The sequence below is a fragment of the Hemiscyllium ocellatum genome, chromosome 20, assembly GCF_020745735.1.
Source record: "Hemiscyllium ocellatum isolate sHemOce1 chromosome 20, sHemOce1.pat.X.cur, whole genome shotgun sequence".
Taxonomy (NCBI): Eukaryota; Metazoa; Chordata; class Chondrichthyes; order Orectolobiformes; family Hemiscylliidae; genus Hemiscyllium; species Hemiscyllium ocellatum.
In genome coordinates, this window is record NC_083420.1 from 28,440,109 (window position 1) to 28,457,668 (window position 17,560).

At 42.8% G+C, this 17,560-nt stretch overlaps 1 protein-coding gene across 1 annotated transcript in view; it reads left to right on the plus strand.

The window, feature by feature from the left end:
* Positions 1–17,560, plus strand: part of LOC132825430 (netrin-3-like) — a 185,374-nt gene that overhangs the window by 105,217 nt on the left and 62,597 nt on the right. Inside the window, exon 4 of the mRNA XM_060840691.1 lies at positions 12,285–12,434. Within this exon, the coding sequence (XP_060696674.1) occupies positions 12,285–12,434 (150 nt within the window). The remainder of the gene's footprint in view (positions 1–12,284; positions 12,435–17,560) is intronic.

The window sequence follows — 17,560 nt, forward strand, 5'->3', positions numbered from 1 at the left end:
AAAAACAATAACTTTGGGTTCTGAATTACTAGGCCAGTGACATTATCACCACCCCACCGTCTCCTGTAAAACATCCAAGATGAAACATGCATGATCCTTAGGGATTTTGACTGGATGTGTGCAGAAAGGATGTTTCTAATTGTGTGAGCATCTAGAAGTAGGCATCACTCTAAAAATAAGAGATCACCCATATGAAAGAGAAAAGGAGATTGTTTTTCTTATGGAGGTTTATTAGTTTTCAGAACTCTTTTCCTTGAAATGCAGTGGAAGCAGATCTTTTGAATATTTTTCATGCAGAAGTAGATAGGGTCTTAATAAGAAGGAGGCGAAATGTTATTGCAGGATGGTAGGAATGTGGAAACAATCAGATCAATCATGATCTCACTGAATGGCAGAACAGACGCAAGAAGCTGAATGGTCAACTCCTGCTTCTAATTTGTATGCACACATAGAGGTTTATTAAATCATGAGGGGTATGGATTGGGCTACTGGCAGGTGTTTTTTCCCCAGAATGGGGCATTTCAAGACACGGGGCACATTTTAAAGATGAGAGATGAGAGATTTAAGAAAGACATGTGGGGCAAGTTTTTTTACACAGAGGTGCTTGGTGTGTGGAATGAGCTTCCTGAGGAAGTGATGGATGCGGATACAGTTATAACATTTAAAAGACACTTAGAGTCATAGAGTCATAGAGATGTACAGCACAGACCCTTCAGTCCAACTTGTCCATGCTGACCAGATATCCCAACCCAATTTGGTCCCAATTGCCAGCACCCAGCCCATATCCCTCCAAACCCTTCCTATTGATATACCCATACAAATGCCTCTTAAATGTTGCAATTGTACTAGACTCCACTACTTCATCTGGCAGCTCATTCCATACACATACCACCCTCTGTGTGAAAACGCTGCCCCTTAGGTCTCTTTTATATCTTTCGCCTCTCACCCTAAACCAATGCCTTCTAGTTCTGGACTCCCCCACCGCAGGGAAAAGACTTTGTCTATTTACCCTATCCATGCCCCTCATGATTTTGTAAACCCCTATAAGGTCACCCCTTAGCCTTTGACACTCCAGGGAAAACAGCCCCAGCCTGTTCAGCCTCTCCCTGTAGCTCAAATCCTCCAACCCTGGCAACATTCTTGAAAATCTTTTCTGAACCTTTTCAAGTTTCACAACATCTTTTCGATAGTAAGGAGACCAGAATTGCATGCAGTATTCCAAAAGTGACTTAACTAATGTCCTATACAGCCGCAACATGACCTCCCAACTCCTGTACTCAATACTCTGACTAATAAAGGAAAGCATACCAAACGCCTTCTTCACTATCCAATCTACCTGCGACTCCACTTTCAACGAGTTCTGGACCTGCACTCCAAATCTCTTTGTTCCGTAACACTCCATTAAGTGTATAAGTCCTGCTAAGATTTGCTTTCCCAAAATGCAGCACCTCGCATTTATCTGAATTAAACTCCATCTGCCACTTCTCAGCCCATTGGCCCATCTGGTCCAGATCCTGTTGTAATCTGAGGTAACCTTCTTTGCTGTTCACTACACCTCTAATTTTGGTGCCATCTGCAAACTTACTAACTATAGCCTTAGGCTCACATCCAAATCATTTATATTAATGATGAAAAGTAGTTATTTAAATACATGACGCAGAAAGGTTTGAAAGGATATGGGCCAGGAGCAGGCAGGTGGGATTATGTTTGGCATGGACTGATTGGGTTTATTTGTGCTGTTTGAATCTATGACTCTATGATATTAAGGGCTGGATGCAGAAACAGGCTGAACTGCTGGAAGATGTCACATAGTTACTAATGGTAAGCCTGGGAAAGTCAGTAAAATCTTCACACTGACTGCCGACCCAACGCCTTGGGGCCTCAACATCGTTTAACACCCTTCATAAAGTAACTCCTAAATCTTTCCTCTAAGGACTGGTAGGACTGCTTAAGTCAAAAATACGTGCACCAAGCTTCCTGACATCATTGAAGAACCAGATACTTTAGATGCACCACCTATGCACATTGTATGATCACCCTTTGACTCCGAGATCAATATGGAGTTGACAGCAAAGGTGCAGGAGTACGCTTCTCAGCACACTATCTCACACAGTTCCTGGGCCAGTGTGTTATTAGAATCGAATTGTACAAACTGGTTAGAAATCTGCATTGAGAGCATATTTGACAGAATACTCGTCCCATCATTTTGATTCAATTCACTTTAATAGGGGCCTTAAGTGGACATTACAACACAAGCAAGCAAGAAACTACAAAGCAAAGCTCCAGATTCAATTCTCCCCCTCCCCCAGATTGTACATTGCTTATTTTTCTGGTTGGCTGTGACACAGGGTGGCCAGAGACCATTTTCATCCTACAGATGGAACCTTGTCCCCAGGGCTCAGTAGATGCACCTTCTGCCGCACAGTTTGGAGCAGATGGAGCTAAAGCCATTCTGAAGTAGTGTACATGCACTGGTGTTGAAGGCCAAGTGAAACTGGAGGCTAAACTGCTTGCGGTGTCTGACAAGTCTGTGTCTGCAGGTGGACCCATGGCAGGGAACTGAGAAATATCAACTGCTAATTTCATTAATTTACATTTTAAAAACTGAACCTTAAAGTAATTAGAAAATAGTTACACTCTGGAACATTCTTGCCCTTAATGCCCATTATCTTAAAGTATTCCCAGCAGAGTGAAGTAAAACTCACTCTGATACAGTGATAATTCATCTTTAATATGTAACAGCTGTCATTTGCATCAAACATAGGTATCCAGCTGTGGCTTAGACTCAGGTCTCCAAAAGCAGTGATCCATCTGTCCACACTGCATGCTCACAGTGATATAACCCTTCCTGTTTGGAGGGATGTTGCTACAATAATAGTTGCAGCCCTAACGCATGCAGCCCATCAACCACTTGACCAGCCACATCAGCTGTACTCAGTACAACCTAGATGTATGAGAACCGAAGGAATTTATAGTAATTGTGAATGCATGTTTTCTGGACAGCTGCCTGGTTCAGTTAGCCAATCATGGCACTCTTGGCATATCTCAGGAGTAATGTTGCTGTCAATGACAGGATTTGAACTTTCACACTGCAACTAATTAAAGAAAGCTGAACATTGCTCCATGGACAGGTGAAAACCTTTAACCTGCTTGCTTTTAGCAAGACCCAAGAAAATTTAAAAATGCACTTGTCCGACCCCAATGTTATATTTAGGGTTATTTCAATATTTTATTGCTAAGTAACTGTGTTAAGTTTATACTTAGACCACTCAAAGAGCAGTCAAAAAAAGACAATGTTCTAGATTTTAGCCTTACTATCTATGCAAAACATTCCAGCTCATTAAAAGTGATCATACCCACTTTTACACTTGTCTTTAAAATATATTCCATGCATACAGAGAAAGAAAATTATAGCATTGGAGCATATCTTGATCTTGGAGGTCAATTAGCTCAGTTGGTTGGATGGCTGGTTTGTGATTCAGAGTAATGCCTGTAGCACAGGTTCATTTCCTGTATCGGATAAGATCACCATGCAAGTCCCAGCTTCTCAACCTTGCCCACTGCCTGAAGCATGGTGACCCTCAGGTTAAACAGCTGCCAGATGTCTATCCGTCTAATGAGACAGCAGTCCTATGGTCCACTGGCACAATGGTGACTTTATCTATCGCCATTTATCTTTAGAGAAATATTACACAAGGATTATCTTTGACGTTAGATGGATTGGGTAAAATCCATGAGAATAGATTGCCATGGGCAAGTGGACAATGTCCAGTTGGCTCCACCCTGTCTGCCCTTGTTGCGGAGCAGTAGCAATTCTGATTACAGCAAAGAAGAATAAGGCATTACTCTCCTCCAACATATTTGAGGAACTCGGTGGAATTTACGCATTAAGAGAAAATGTTTGACTAAAGGGGCATGCGGCAGTGCTGACATAACTAGATAACGTCCTGCAGCCATATTTATCTGTTCTGCTGTTCTTTTTGTGGTTCTGAAGATTATCAACTTTCACTGCATTGAGTATAAATCAGAGAGCATGTAAGGAGGCCATTCAGAAAGAAATTCATCAATTAATCCACTCCCCTAACTTGCTGTGTACATCTGCACATTTCCTTTTCAAATATTTATTTAATTCCCCACTGAAAGTTATTACTGAATCAGTATCTACCACTCCTTTAGGCAATCCTTCCCATAACACCACATTGTCCTGCACCTTTTTCCATCCACGTACTACTTTGGGTTCTTTTGCCAGCCATTCTATATCTGTGGCCTTTGGTTATCAATTATTCTGCCACTGGGTGGTTTTCTCCTCATTTATTCTATCAACATGTGAAGAGAAAACAATGAAACCAGAAAAGGAGGAAGATATAATGGGGAACAAAGAGCTGACAGACAAATTAAATACATACTTTGATTCTGTCTTCACAAAGCAGGACAATAATAATATCCCAGAAATGTTAGGGAAGATATGGTCTGATGAAAGAGAAAACCATGTTTATTAGGGAAATTGATGGGATGGAAGGTCAATAAATCCCTAGTGGCTGATAATGTACATCCCAGGGCACTTAAGGTAGTCAGCTCTTTAGTGAGATTCAACACAAAGCCACAAAGCAGCTTTATATGGTAAAAAGGAGCTGGACGGTTCTGGTGGTACAGTGTTAGTGTCCCTAACTTTGAGCTTGCAGGCTGGGGTTCAAGTCCCATTTCATCCATATTGTGTCGGAACAGGTTGATTGAAATATCTATTTGAGGACCCTTGTGGCGCAGTGCTCTAGTGTCCCTATCTCTGAACCAGGGGACCCTAGGTTCATGTCCCATCTGCTCCAATTGTGTGTTACAAATGTCTGTTCAGGTTGATCAGAAATATCGAAAAAGGAGCTGGTTTTAGAGAAGGAGGTGTCAACATGTGCTAACAGGATTTCAGCACCTTGGAGAGAGGGCCACGTTTGCCAGATTTATCTCTGACAGTGACTGATGTGGGTATCTGAGTAGGGTTGAACCGTGGTAATCGATTTGGATCTCTACATGAGGAGGGTGGGATCACTTGCTTTCTTCATGCCTGTTATTCACCTAGACTTAGCTTGTAGAGGACAAATTCAAAACTTGCAAATGACACAAAAGTTGGACTCGTTGTGAACCGTGAGGAGGATAGTGATAGACTGGTGGAATGGGCATTCATATGGCAAATCAAATTTAAAGCAGAGGAAAGTGAAATTAAATATTTTTGCAGGAAGGACAACAGGTTAAAGAAAAAAAGATGCAGATTCCTTAAAGGAGCCTTGTGGGGAACCCTGAGGGACAGGACTTACATGCATTTGGAAAGGCAAGGACTGATTAGGAATAGTCAACATGGGTTTGTGCATGGGAAATCATGTCTCACAAATTTGATTGAGTTTTGAAGCAGTAATGAAGAGGATTGATGAGGGCAGAGCGGTAGACATGATCTATATGGACTTCAGTAAGGCATTTGACCAGGTTCCTCATGAGAGACTTGTTAGGGAGTACAGGGAGAACTAGCCATTTGGATACAGAACTGGCTTGAAGGTAGAAGATAGAGACTGGTGGTGCAGGGTTGCTTTTCAGACTGGAGGCCTGTGACCAGTGTTGTGCCATAAGGATCGGTGCTAGGTCCACTGTTTTTCATCATTTATATAAATGATTTGGATATGAACATTGGAGTTATAATGTATGAGGAACGGCTGAGGATCCTGGGATTGTATTCATTGGAGTTTAGAAGATTAAGGGGAGACTTAATAGAGACGTACAAGATAATACATGGCTTGGAAATGGTGGACGCTATGAAATTGTTTCCATTAGGCGAGGAGACTAGGACCCGTGGATACAGCCTTAGAATTAGAGGGGGTAAATTCAGAACAGAAATGCGGAGATATTTCTTCAGCCAGAGGGTGGTGGGCCTGTGGAATTCATTGCCCCAGAGTGCAGTGGAGGCCAGGACGCTAAATGTCTTCAAGGCAGAGATTAATAGATTCTTGTTGTCTCGAGGAATTAAGGGCTACGGGGAGAACGCTGGTAAGTGGAGTTGAAATGCCCATCAGCCATGATTGAATGGCGGTGTGGACTCGATGGGCCGAATGGCCTTACTTCTGCTCCTATGTCTTATGGTCTTATGGTCTTATAGTAAGTAAGTTTGCAGTTGACACCAAAATTGGAAGTGTAGTGGTCAGTGAAGAAGTTACCTCAGATTACAATGGTATCTTGCTCAGATGAGCCAATGGGCTGAGGAGTGGCAGATGGGGTTCAATTTAAATAAATGCGAGGTGCTGCATTTTGGAAAGGCAACTCAGAGCAGGACTTATGCACTTAATGATGAGGTCCTGGGGGGTGTTGCTGAACAAGGAGACCTTGGAGTGCAGGTTCATTGTTCCTTGAAAATGGAGTCGCAGGTAGATAGTATAGTGAACAAAGCATTTTGGTATGCTTTCTTTTATGATGTTAGCATTAATAAGGGGAAGCGTAGGCAGAGAGCAGGTGAATGCAAAATAACCGGTGGCCTGAAGTGCATATACTTTAATGCAAGGAGTATAGTAGGTAAAGCAGATGAACTTAGGATTTGGATTGGTGCCTGGGAGTATGACGTTACTGCAATCACAGAGACTTGTTTGAAGGAAGGGCATGATTGGCAACTAAATGTTCCAGAATACAGATGCTTCAGACAGGACAGGGAGGGAAGTAAAAGGGGGAGGAAGAGTTGCATTGCTGGTCAGGGATGATGTCATGGCTGTGCTAAAGGAGGACATTATGGAGGGCTTGAGTACTGAGGCATTATGGGTGGAGCTGAGAAATAAGAACGGTGCAGTTACATTGTTGGGGCTGTATTACAGGCCTCCCAACAGTGAACCCGAGGTAGAAGAACAAATAGGTAAACAGATTATGGAAAAATATAGAGGAAACAGGTTGGTGGTGATGGGAGATCTTAATGTTCCCAACATTGACTGGGGTACACTTAGTGTCAGAGGTTTGGATGGGGCAGGATTTGTAAGAAACATCCAGCAGAGTTTTCTAGAGCAGTATGTCATTAGTCCAACGAGGGAAGGAGCCATATTGGACCCGGTGTTGGGGAATGAGCCAGGCCAGGTGGTAGAGGTTGTGGTGGGGGATTTCTTTGGGCACAGTAACCACAATTCTGTAAGTTTTGGAATACTCATAGACAAAAATGAGAGTGGTCATAAGGGGAAAGTACTAAACTGGGCCAAGGCGAGTTATATCAAAATTAGGCAGGAGCTGGGAAGTGTGGATTGCACACAGCTATTTGAAGGGAAGTGGGAGGCTTTCAAAGATAGGTTAAAGATAGTGCAGGATAAGCATGTCCCGTTGAAAGCAAAGGACAGGAAGGGCAAGATTTGTGAACCATGGATGACGGGAGAAATCGTACAACTAGCCAAGAGGAAAAGGGAAGCGTACATAAGGTCCAGGCAGCTAAGAACAGAACAGGCTCTGGAGAAATATTGAGAGAGTAGGACAAGTCTTAAACAAGGAATCAAGCAGGCTAAAAGGGATCATTAAATAGCTTTAATGAGCAGAATTAACGAGAATCCCAAAGCCTTTTATTCTTATTTAAGTAGCAAGCGGGTAACTAGAGAAAGGATTGTCCAAAAAAGGATAAGGAAGGAAGGCTGTGTGTCGAACCTGCGAAAGTGGATGAGATTCTGAATGATTACTTTGCATCAGTGTTCACTGAAGAGAGAGACATGATGAATGTTGAGATTATAGATAGACGTTTGAGTACTCCGGATCATGTTGACATAAGTAGGGAAGATGTGTTGGGTAGGCTAGAGGTTATTAAGGTGGAAAAATTCCTAGAACTGGATGGGATCTAACCCAGGTTGCTGAGGGAGGCAAGAGAGGAAATAGATGGGGTCCTGACAGTTCTCTTTGTAGCATCCTTAGACACAGGTGAGGTGCCGGAGGACTAGAGGGTAGTAGGGATATTCCAGGCAACTGCAGACCAGCGAGCCTGACGTCAGTGATGGGAAAGTTGGTGGAGAAGGTACTGAGGAATAAAATCTATTTATATTTGGAAAAGAATGGGCTTATCAGTGATAGGCAACATGGTTTTGTGCAGGGGAGTTCATGCCTTACCAACTTAATAGAGTTCTTTGAGGAAGTGACGAAGTTGATCAATGAAAGAAGAGCTATAGATGTCATATAAATGGACTTCAGTAAGGCATTTGATAAGGTTCCTCATGGTAAACTAATGGAGAAAATGAAGTCACATGGTGTGCAGGGTGTTCTAGCTAGTTGGATAAAGAACTGGTTGAGCAACAAAAGACAGAGAGTAGTCGTTGAAGGGAGTTTCTCGAAATGGAGAAAGGTGACCAGTGGTGTTCCACAAGGATCAGTACTGGGCCCCTGTTGTTTGTGATATGTATAAATGATCTGGAAGAGGGCACTGTTGGTATGATCGGCAAGTTTGCAGATGACCCAAAGATTGGTGGAGTTGCAGAAAGCATAGGGGACTGTCAAAGAATACAGGAGAATACAGATAAATTGGAGAGTTGGGTGGAGAGGTGGCAGATGGAGTTCAATCCAGGCTAATGTAAGGTGATGCATTTTGGGAAGTCTAATTCTAGAGTGAATTATACAGCAGCCGGAAGAGGCTTAGGAAAAATTGATGAGCAGAGAGATGTGGGAGTTCAGGTCCATTGTACCCTGAAGTTTGCTGCACAGGTGGACAGAGTGGCATATGGTATGCTTGCTTTCATCGGACAGGGTATTGAGTATAAGAGCTGGCAGGTCATGTTAAAATTGTACAAGACATTGGTTCAGCTGCATTTAGAACATTGTGTACAGTTCTGGTCGCCACTTTACCAAAAGGATGTGGACTCTTTGGAGAATGTGCAGAGAAGGTTTACGATGTTTACCTGGTATGGAAGGTGCTAGCTATGAAGAGAGATGGAGTAGGTTAGGTTTGTTTTCATCAAACAAAAGAGATTGAGAGGGGTTCTGATTGTGATCTACAAAATCATGAAGGGTATAGACAGGGTAGATAGAGATAAGCTTTTTCCCAGGGCGAAGGATTCAATAACAAGAGGCCACGCTTTCAAGGTGAGAGGTGAAAACTTTAAGGGGGATACACACGGCCAGTACTTTACACAGAGGGTGGTAGGTGCCTGGAACGCATTGCCAGCAGAGGAAGTAGAGGAGGATGGTTGATTCATTTAAGATGCATCTGGATGGATGCATGAGTATGTGGGGAGCAGAGGGATACAGATGCTGAGGAGTTGGGCGACAGGTTTAGACAGTGGATTTGGATCGTCTCACGCTTGGAGGGCTGAAGGGCCTGTTCCTGGGCTGTAAATTTTCTTTGTTCTTTGTTCTATTGGATATAGCATCAAGTATAGGAGTTAGGAGGCCATGTTGCAGCTCTACTGGACATTGATTAGGCCACTGTTGGAATATTGCATGCAATTCTGGTCTCCCTGTTATCAGAAGGATGTTGTGAAACTTGAAAGAGTTCAGAAAAGATTTACATGGATGTTGCCAGGGTTGGAGGATTTGAGCTACAATGAGAGACTGAACTGTTTTCCCTGGAGCATTAGAGGCTGAGGGTGACCTTACAGAGGTTTATAAAATCATGAGGGGAAAGGTTAGGGTAAATAGACAAGATCTTTTCATGGGGTGAGGGAATCCAGAACTAGAGGGCATAGGTTTAGGATGAGTGGGGAAAAATTTAAAAGGGACCTAAGGGGAAACTTTATCATGCAGAGGGTAGTGCATAAATGGAATGAACTGCCAGAGGAAGTGGTGGAGGCTGGTACAATTACAACATTTAAAAGCATCTGGATGGGTATATGAATAGGAAGGGTTCAGAGGGATATGGGCCAAGAGCTGGCAAATGGGACTAGATTAGGTTAGGATATTTAGTTGGCATGGATAAGTTGGACCGAAGGGTCTGTTTTGTGCTGTACATCTTTATGGCTCTATGAGCATGTTTACAACTTGCTGACAATGGCAGATAGGTTAAGAGAACAGTTCATAAGGCATACAGGATCCAGGACATTATAAAGAGCAGCAGAGTATAAAAACAAGGAATTTATGGTGAACTAGGGTGGGATTATGAATTTTTGAAAAGTGGGAAGGCTTTTGAGAAGAAGATCTACCCAAACAGTTCCAGGCTGAGAATTTAGCTTTGTTAATAAATTAGAATACCTGGCTGTTCTTCTTTAAAAAAAGGATGGTTGGAAATTTGATGCATGTACTCAAAATCATGAGAGACCTGGATGGAGAAAACAGACAGAAGCTGTTCCCATCGACAGAACGGTCAAGTAGTAAACAATACTGTTATTAGGGAAAAAACATCTTTATATAGTGGATTAAAAACAGAAAATGCTGAATAAACTCAGCATGTCTGGTTGCATCTGTGGAGTCAGAAACAGTGTTAACATTGAGAATCCAGAGACTTCTCTTTGGAGACTTCTTCAATTAACTTTGTTTCTCTCTGACCAGATATGGTCAGGTCTACTGCGCTTTTCCAGATTTCTCTCTTTTATTGCAGATTTCCAGCACCTGCAGTATTTTACAGTTTTTTAATGCAATGGATTCTTAAATGTGGAATACACTGCCTGAAGACGTAGTGGAGTCAGATACAAGTGTGGATTTTAAAAGAAAAATAAATAATTATCTGAAGAGAAAATCTTGACAGAGTTGAAAAGAATGAGACTAGCTGAATTGCTCTTGTACACAGCAAATACTTCACAATAAGCCAAATGGTATTCTTCTGTATTGTAACCATTTTAAAGAAAGAAAAAAAGAAAAAAGTACAGCGCAGTACAGGCCCTTTGGCCCTCAACGTTGCGGCGATCCAAGCCCACCTAACCTACACTAGCCCACTATCCTCCATATGCCTATCCAATGCCCGTTTAAATGCCCATAAAGAGGGAGAGTCCACCACTGCTACTGGCAGGGCATTCCATGAACTCACGACTCGCTGAGTAAAGAATCTATCCCTAACATCAGTCCTATACCTACCACCCCTTCATTTAAAGCTATGCCCCCTCGTAATGGCTGACTCCATACATGGAAAAGGTTCTCATTGTCAACCCTATCTAAACCCCTAATCATCTTGTACACCTCTATCAAGTCACCCCTAAACCTTCTTTTCTCCAATGAAAACAGCCCCAAGTGCCTCAGCCTTTCCTCATACAATCTTCCTACCATACCAGGCAACATCCGGGTAAACCTCCTCTGCACCCGTTCCAGTGCCTCCACAACCTTCCTATAGTATGGCGACCAAAACTGCACAGAATACTCCAGATGCGGCCACACCAGAGTCTTATACAACCGCAACATGACCTCAGGACTCCGGAACTCAATTCCTCTACCAATAAAAGCCAGTACGCCATATGCCTTCTTCACAGCACTATTTACCTGGGTTTTATAATTTAATGATCTATTATAATTGGCAGTAATGGCAGTTTGGAGACACAGTCCTGAATTTCTTAACAATGGGACAGAGTACAAAAACATTCACTTGGATCATATTAGTCTTAGAAGTCTTAAGGTTAACATGTTCAGTTGGCAGTTAGGAAGACAAATGTAATGTAGTGGTCCTCTTGCATTTCAAGAGGACTACCACATAAGAGCAGACATGTACTGCTGAGGCTGTATAAGATTCTGGTCAGAACGCATTTGGAATATTATGAGCAACTTTGCACCCTGTATCTAAGGGGGCATGTGTTGACATTTCAGGATGTCCAAAGAAGGTTACAAGAATGATCCTGGAGATGAAGGGCTTGTCAAATGAGGAGCAGTTGAGGATTCTGATCCTATACTTGATGAAAACCGAAAGATGAAGTTTAGAAGGATGAGGGGGGATTTCATTGAAACTTACAGAATACTGAAAGGCTTGAATAGACATGGAGAAGATGCTTTCACTAGCAGGGGAGACCAGGACCTAAGGGCACAGCCTCAGGGTGAAGGGCTGACCCTTTAGAACTGAGTGCTGAATCTGTGGAATTTATTTTCATAGCAGGCTGTGGAGGACAAGTTATTGAATGCATGTAAGTCAGAAACAGGTTATTGAAGAGTAAGGAGATCAAAGGTTGTGGGGAGAAGACAGGAGTATGGGGTTGAGAAACATATCAACCATAATTAAATGGTGGAGCAGACTTGAAGGGCCAAATGGCCTGATTCTTCTCCTATAACTAATGGTCTGTGGTCTTATGGTCTAGCACTGTATGTCTTTGTGCAAACATATTGTGTGGCTGCTCATAATTCTACTGATCTGACACTTCAACTGACTTGTACTTGTTCCTCTAATTTTTCAGCTTGTGACTGTCACCCTGTTGGTGCGGCTGGTAAAACCTGCAATCAGACAACAGGACAGTGTCCATGCAAGGATGGTGTGACTGGCATCACATGCAACCGTTGTGCTAAGGGTTACCAACAGAGCCGATCTCCAGTTGCGCCTTGCATCAGTAAGTATTTGTTTGTTGCTGCCATTGCCATGGCTGATTGAGATTAAGTCAAGACAGTCATTAGTATACTTCAAATGAGGAACAGGTCAGAAGAAATCTGTGAAGTGAGGCCCATAGGGGCCCTTAAGGGTGGCCTTTCCAGAATCTAGGAGATTTTGGAAGATTACAAACAATGCAGCCAGCCAAGGCCACTTCGTTAACATCCAAGAATGCAGACCATCACGCACAGACAATGTGTTAGCTTTTAATATTATTTTCCTATTGCTTTTTTTACCAGTGATAGTGATTGCCTTAAATTGCCTGCTGCTTTTTGCCCATTTTTTTCATTTTAGTTTTGTTCATTGTTTAGATGCTTTTAATATCTTCAAAGGAATGAAGGGATGCAGGCCAAAGGAACAGGCTCTAGGGATTGATTGGCCTACTTCTGCTCTACACACCTATGTTCCTATTTCCTGAAGACAAACAAAAAATATTTGTTCCAAGTCTCAGTCATTTCCCTGTGTCCCTTATTTTTCCAAAGTTTCATCCTACAAGGGACCAAGGTTTACTTTAACTAGTATCATTATTACATAGTTGCAGTAGCTCTATGTGTCTGTGTTTGTATTCCTTGCTAGTTCACTCTCAATCAATAATTCTTATCTTTTTTTATTAGTTGACTTCTTGAATCTCCACTCAACTTTACCTGAATGGGACTACCTCAGCTTCTTCAATCCATCTACATAATTGAACCTTCTCAAACCATTCTCTTAATCCTTTCTGCACACTTTCTATGCTTTAATTTCCTTCCTATAATTTGATGTCAGCATTGGATGCAATACTGGGAGTTAAGGTCAAACCTGTATTTTAGAACAGTTTTATCATAAGTTCCTTGCCTTTGTAAAATAATGTCAGAAATGAGTCCCTCGGTGTATTCACTGTGCCACAGTGAGTATTCAAAGCAGTTAGTCTTCTCTTCATAGTCCATTAACTTTCCAGCAGCAGGTTACAAAGACAACAGCCTGAATTGTCTTCTTTGAACCATCATTCGAATACTGCAATCATGAGAGCGCAATAATCTTTAGGTGCTGCTGATGATGTGGGATGTCATCACTGTCCTGGAGCTGGTTCTGCACCAGTCCCTGCTGATTCAGGATGATTTGTCAGACAGTTCAGGCAATTCTCTGCCTTACCGCCTGAGACCACTTATTGCCTACTTGCTGTGTTACATTAACAGATCATTGTCAGTGACTGTGCACTGACATTGCATATCTCCAAACTTTGTGCAAAAAAGTTTAAGCAAACCAACAAAGTACAAAAGTTGCCTGTGACATGTTGTCTCATCTTAGTTCATGTGATTAGTCTCTGAATCAGACACAGTTTTTTAAAATGAAATTTCTTATAAAATGTCACGAATTGAATTTCAGAAATAATGGTTCTTGTTATCACCTTTGCTGTCAGCAAAGTAACAAAGAATGTTTTCTGTCATTATCCCAACCCACTGTCTTGTAACTGAAGTGACCAATTGGTATAGAAATAGAATGTTCCTTTCTTGCCAAAAGTAAACCACTGTTGTTTGACAGTTGGTTTGGTAAACCTCATCAATGATTATCTAATCTCTAACAGGCCTTTACAGAATCTTTACAGGCTCTTTACAGAATCTTTCAGCAGGATCTTCTCAACCAACCTGAAGGGGAAAGGCAAAAATTCTGTTTCCTGAAGGCGGGTTAAAGTTTTGCTATTATGTACTCAGATCTTGATGGCCAGAAACTCTTTTGTATTCATTATCACGTCATGACTACTCATTAACACCCTAACTCACGGAATTACATTCACTGGTACAATCCTGTTACTTCCAAAGGGAAATGTGTATTCATAAACCTGCCTATGTATGTCAGGTATGTGTCTGGTGGGGTAAACTTCTTCCTCCAAGCTCCAATATTGCACACTTTTTACATAACTAAACTCCTTCATAACCAGAACAAGCAGGAGGCTGGAAGAACACAGTCAGCCAGGCAGCATCAGGAGGTGGAGAAGTCAATGTTTCGGGTGTAACCCTTCATCAGGACTGGGAGTGGATGCAAAGAGCTGGAGGGCTGAAGAGGTCATGGCACTGTGGCAGTGAGAAAGGGACTCACTGAATGCACATCTGAGGGAGGCAATGAATGTCTCAAAGTTGGCATCTTTTGAAGAGATTTCACAATGGTATAGTGGTAGTTAGAGACAAAAGAAATGCTGAAGATGCTGGAATCCAAGGTAGACAAGCAGGAGGCTGGAAGAATACAGCAAACCAGGCAACATCATAGAGCCATAGTCATGGAGCTGTACAGCATGGAAACAGACCCTTCGGTCCAACTCGTCCATGCTGACCAGCTATCTTAAACTAATCTAGTCCCATTTGCCAGCACTTGGCCCATATCCTTCTCAAACCTTCCTATTCATATAGCCATCCAGATACCTTTTAAATGTTGTTACTGTACCAGCCTCCACCACTTTCTCTGGCAGCTCATTGCATTTATGCATCACCCTCTGCATGAAAAGGTTGCCCCTTAGGTCCCTTGAGGTGGAGAAGTCAACCTTTCAGGTGTAACCCTTCTTCAGGACTGGGATGTAGGTGCAAAGAGCTGGACCATGTCCTTTGTTTGCAAAAACACTTACAATGTAAAGGATGAGGCCTTATTGAGTCAACCGGCTTATAAGAAGTCTCAGTCATTTGTGATCTTGATTGTAGCTCATAGATGCTGACAGGTTGAGCAGTGAAACTTCACCAGGTTCATTAGCACATGAGGAGTCGGTCATATACTTTTCTTGATTATTGTTAAACTCTCACAGTATAAGGGGTGATGGCTGAACAGACCCATGAGCCTGCTCAAACAAGGCCGTCACATTGGTTGATTAAGTTCAAAATCACACACCAGGTTATAGTCCAATAGTTAGTGCTTCAAAATAAACCTGTTGGACTATAACCTGGTGTTGGGTGATTTTGAACTTTGTCCACCCCAGTCCAACATGGCACCTCCACACTGGCCGAAGCCAGCAGACCTGACCAAGCAGGCAAGCAGAACTCAACTGAGAAGAAGTTTGAAATAAAAAGTAGATTGAAATAAAAATGGGGCTCAACTGAAAAGACGGTTCTCTTTCAAAGGGGTTCAACAGAAAACAACCACTGTAAGTTGGGCTGGGTGGATAAAAACAGTAGAGAATGGAACTTGTCGGGGATACTGGAAGGATACCTGGGAATAGAGGGAGTTAACTGCGATAGAACCATAGAAAAGTTAGAGTACAGAAAGAGGCCACCACGTCTGCACAGTCTATAGTAAACAAGCTGCCCATTCTAATCCATGATAAGTAGGGAAAGAGCAGGACCCATTAGGGAATGGAGAGGCAATCTATGTGTGGAACCAAAGGTCATTAGCAGGATGTTAAATGAGTATTTCAACCTGTTTTCACTCGGGACAATGAGCATGTTACAGAATTTAGGAAGAGGGACTAAGGGTTCTTGAGCAGATTGGCATTAGGAGTGAGGAGACATTGGATGTTTTGGCAAGCTTAATATTCCGATAAGTTGTATCCCAGGCTGTTGTGGGAGATGAGAGATGAGAGACCCAAACTTTAAATATCTCCCTGGCCAGAGGAAAGTTACCAGAGGACTGGAGCAGGTGGAAGTTCATGTGATTCTGCTTTATAAGAGATAAACCAAGGAATTACAAACCAGTGAGTCTCATATTAGTGGTAGGGAAACTGTCGGAGAAAATTCTGAAGGAGAAAAATCATCTCCACTTCGTGAAGCAATGTTTGATCAGGGATAGTTAGCATGGCTTTGTTATTGGAGTTCATGCCTAACAAATCTGATGGAATTTTTGAAGGAGGTGATGAAGTGAGTAGATGAGTATGTGGATGTAGTTAAGATGGATTTCAGCAATGGCCTGTGACAAGGTCCCACTAGGGTGAAAGATTGATAAAGGAAGTAAAAGTACACGGATCCAGAGTAACATGTAAGTTGGATCCAAAATTGACTTGCGTTTAGGAGACAGAGGGTGGTGAGAGAAGGCTATTTATGTGACTGGAAGTCAGTGTTCAGTGTCTTACCACAAGGATCAGTGCTGGATCCCTTATTGTTTGTAATATTTATAAAAATGTCGATGAGAATGTGAGGAGATGATTGCGAATGAGAAAACGATTGGTCAGCTGGTTAATTAGTGAGGAAGCTCTGAGGTTACAGGAGGGTGTAGATGGATTCATCAGATGGGCAGATCGGGTCAGGTGGAATTTAACTCTGAAAAGTGTGAAGCGCTACACTTTGGAGGAAGTAACAAGACATGGGAATACACGATGAATGGCAGAACACTAGGAAGTTCAGAGAAATAGAGGGATCTTGGGGTACTTGTCCACAGGTCTTTGAAAATGGCAAGATAGGTTAATAGGATAGTTAGGAGGAGAAAGTGAGGACTGCAGATGCTGGAGATCAGAGCTGAAAATGTGTTGCTGGAAAAGCGCAGCAGGTCAGGCAGCATCCAAGGAGCAGGAGATTCGACGTTTCGGGCATAAGCCCTTCTTCAGGAATGAGGAAAGTGTGTCCAGCAGGCTAAGATAAAAGGTAGGGAGGAGGGACTTGAGGGAGAGGTGTTGGAGATGCAATAGGTGGAAGGAGGTCAAGGTGAGGGTGATAGGCTGGAGTGGGGTGGGGCGCGGAGAGGTCAGGAAGAAGATTGCAGGTTAGGAAGGCGGTGCTGAGTTTGAGGGATTTGACTGAGACAAGCAATGAAATGTGGAAATGAGGAAACTGGAGAAATCTGCATTCATCCCTTGTGGTTGGAGGGTTCCTAGGCGGAAGATGAGGCTCTTCCTCCAACCGTCGTGTTGTTATGGTCTGGCAATGGAGGAGTCCAAGGACCTGCATGTCCTTGGTGGAGTGGGAGGGGGAGTTGAAGTGCTAAGCCACGGGGTGGTTGGGTTGGTTGGTCCGGGCATCGCGGAGGTGTTCTCTGAAACGTTCCACAAGTAGGCAGCCTGTTTCCCCAATATAGAGGAGGCCACATCGGGTGCAGCGGATGCAATAGATGATGTGTGTGGAGGTGCAGGTGAATTTGTGGCAGATATGGAAGGATCCCTTGGGGCCTTGGAGAGAAGTAAGGGAGGAGGTGTGGGCG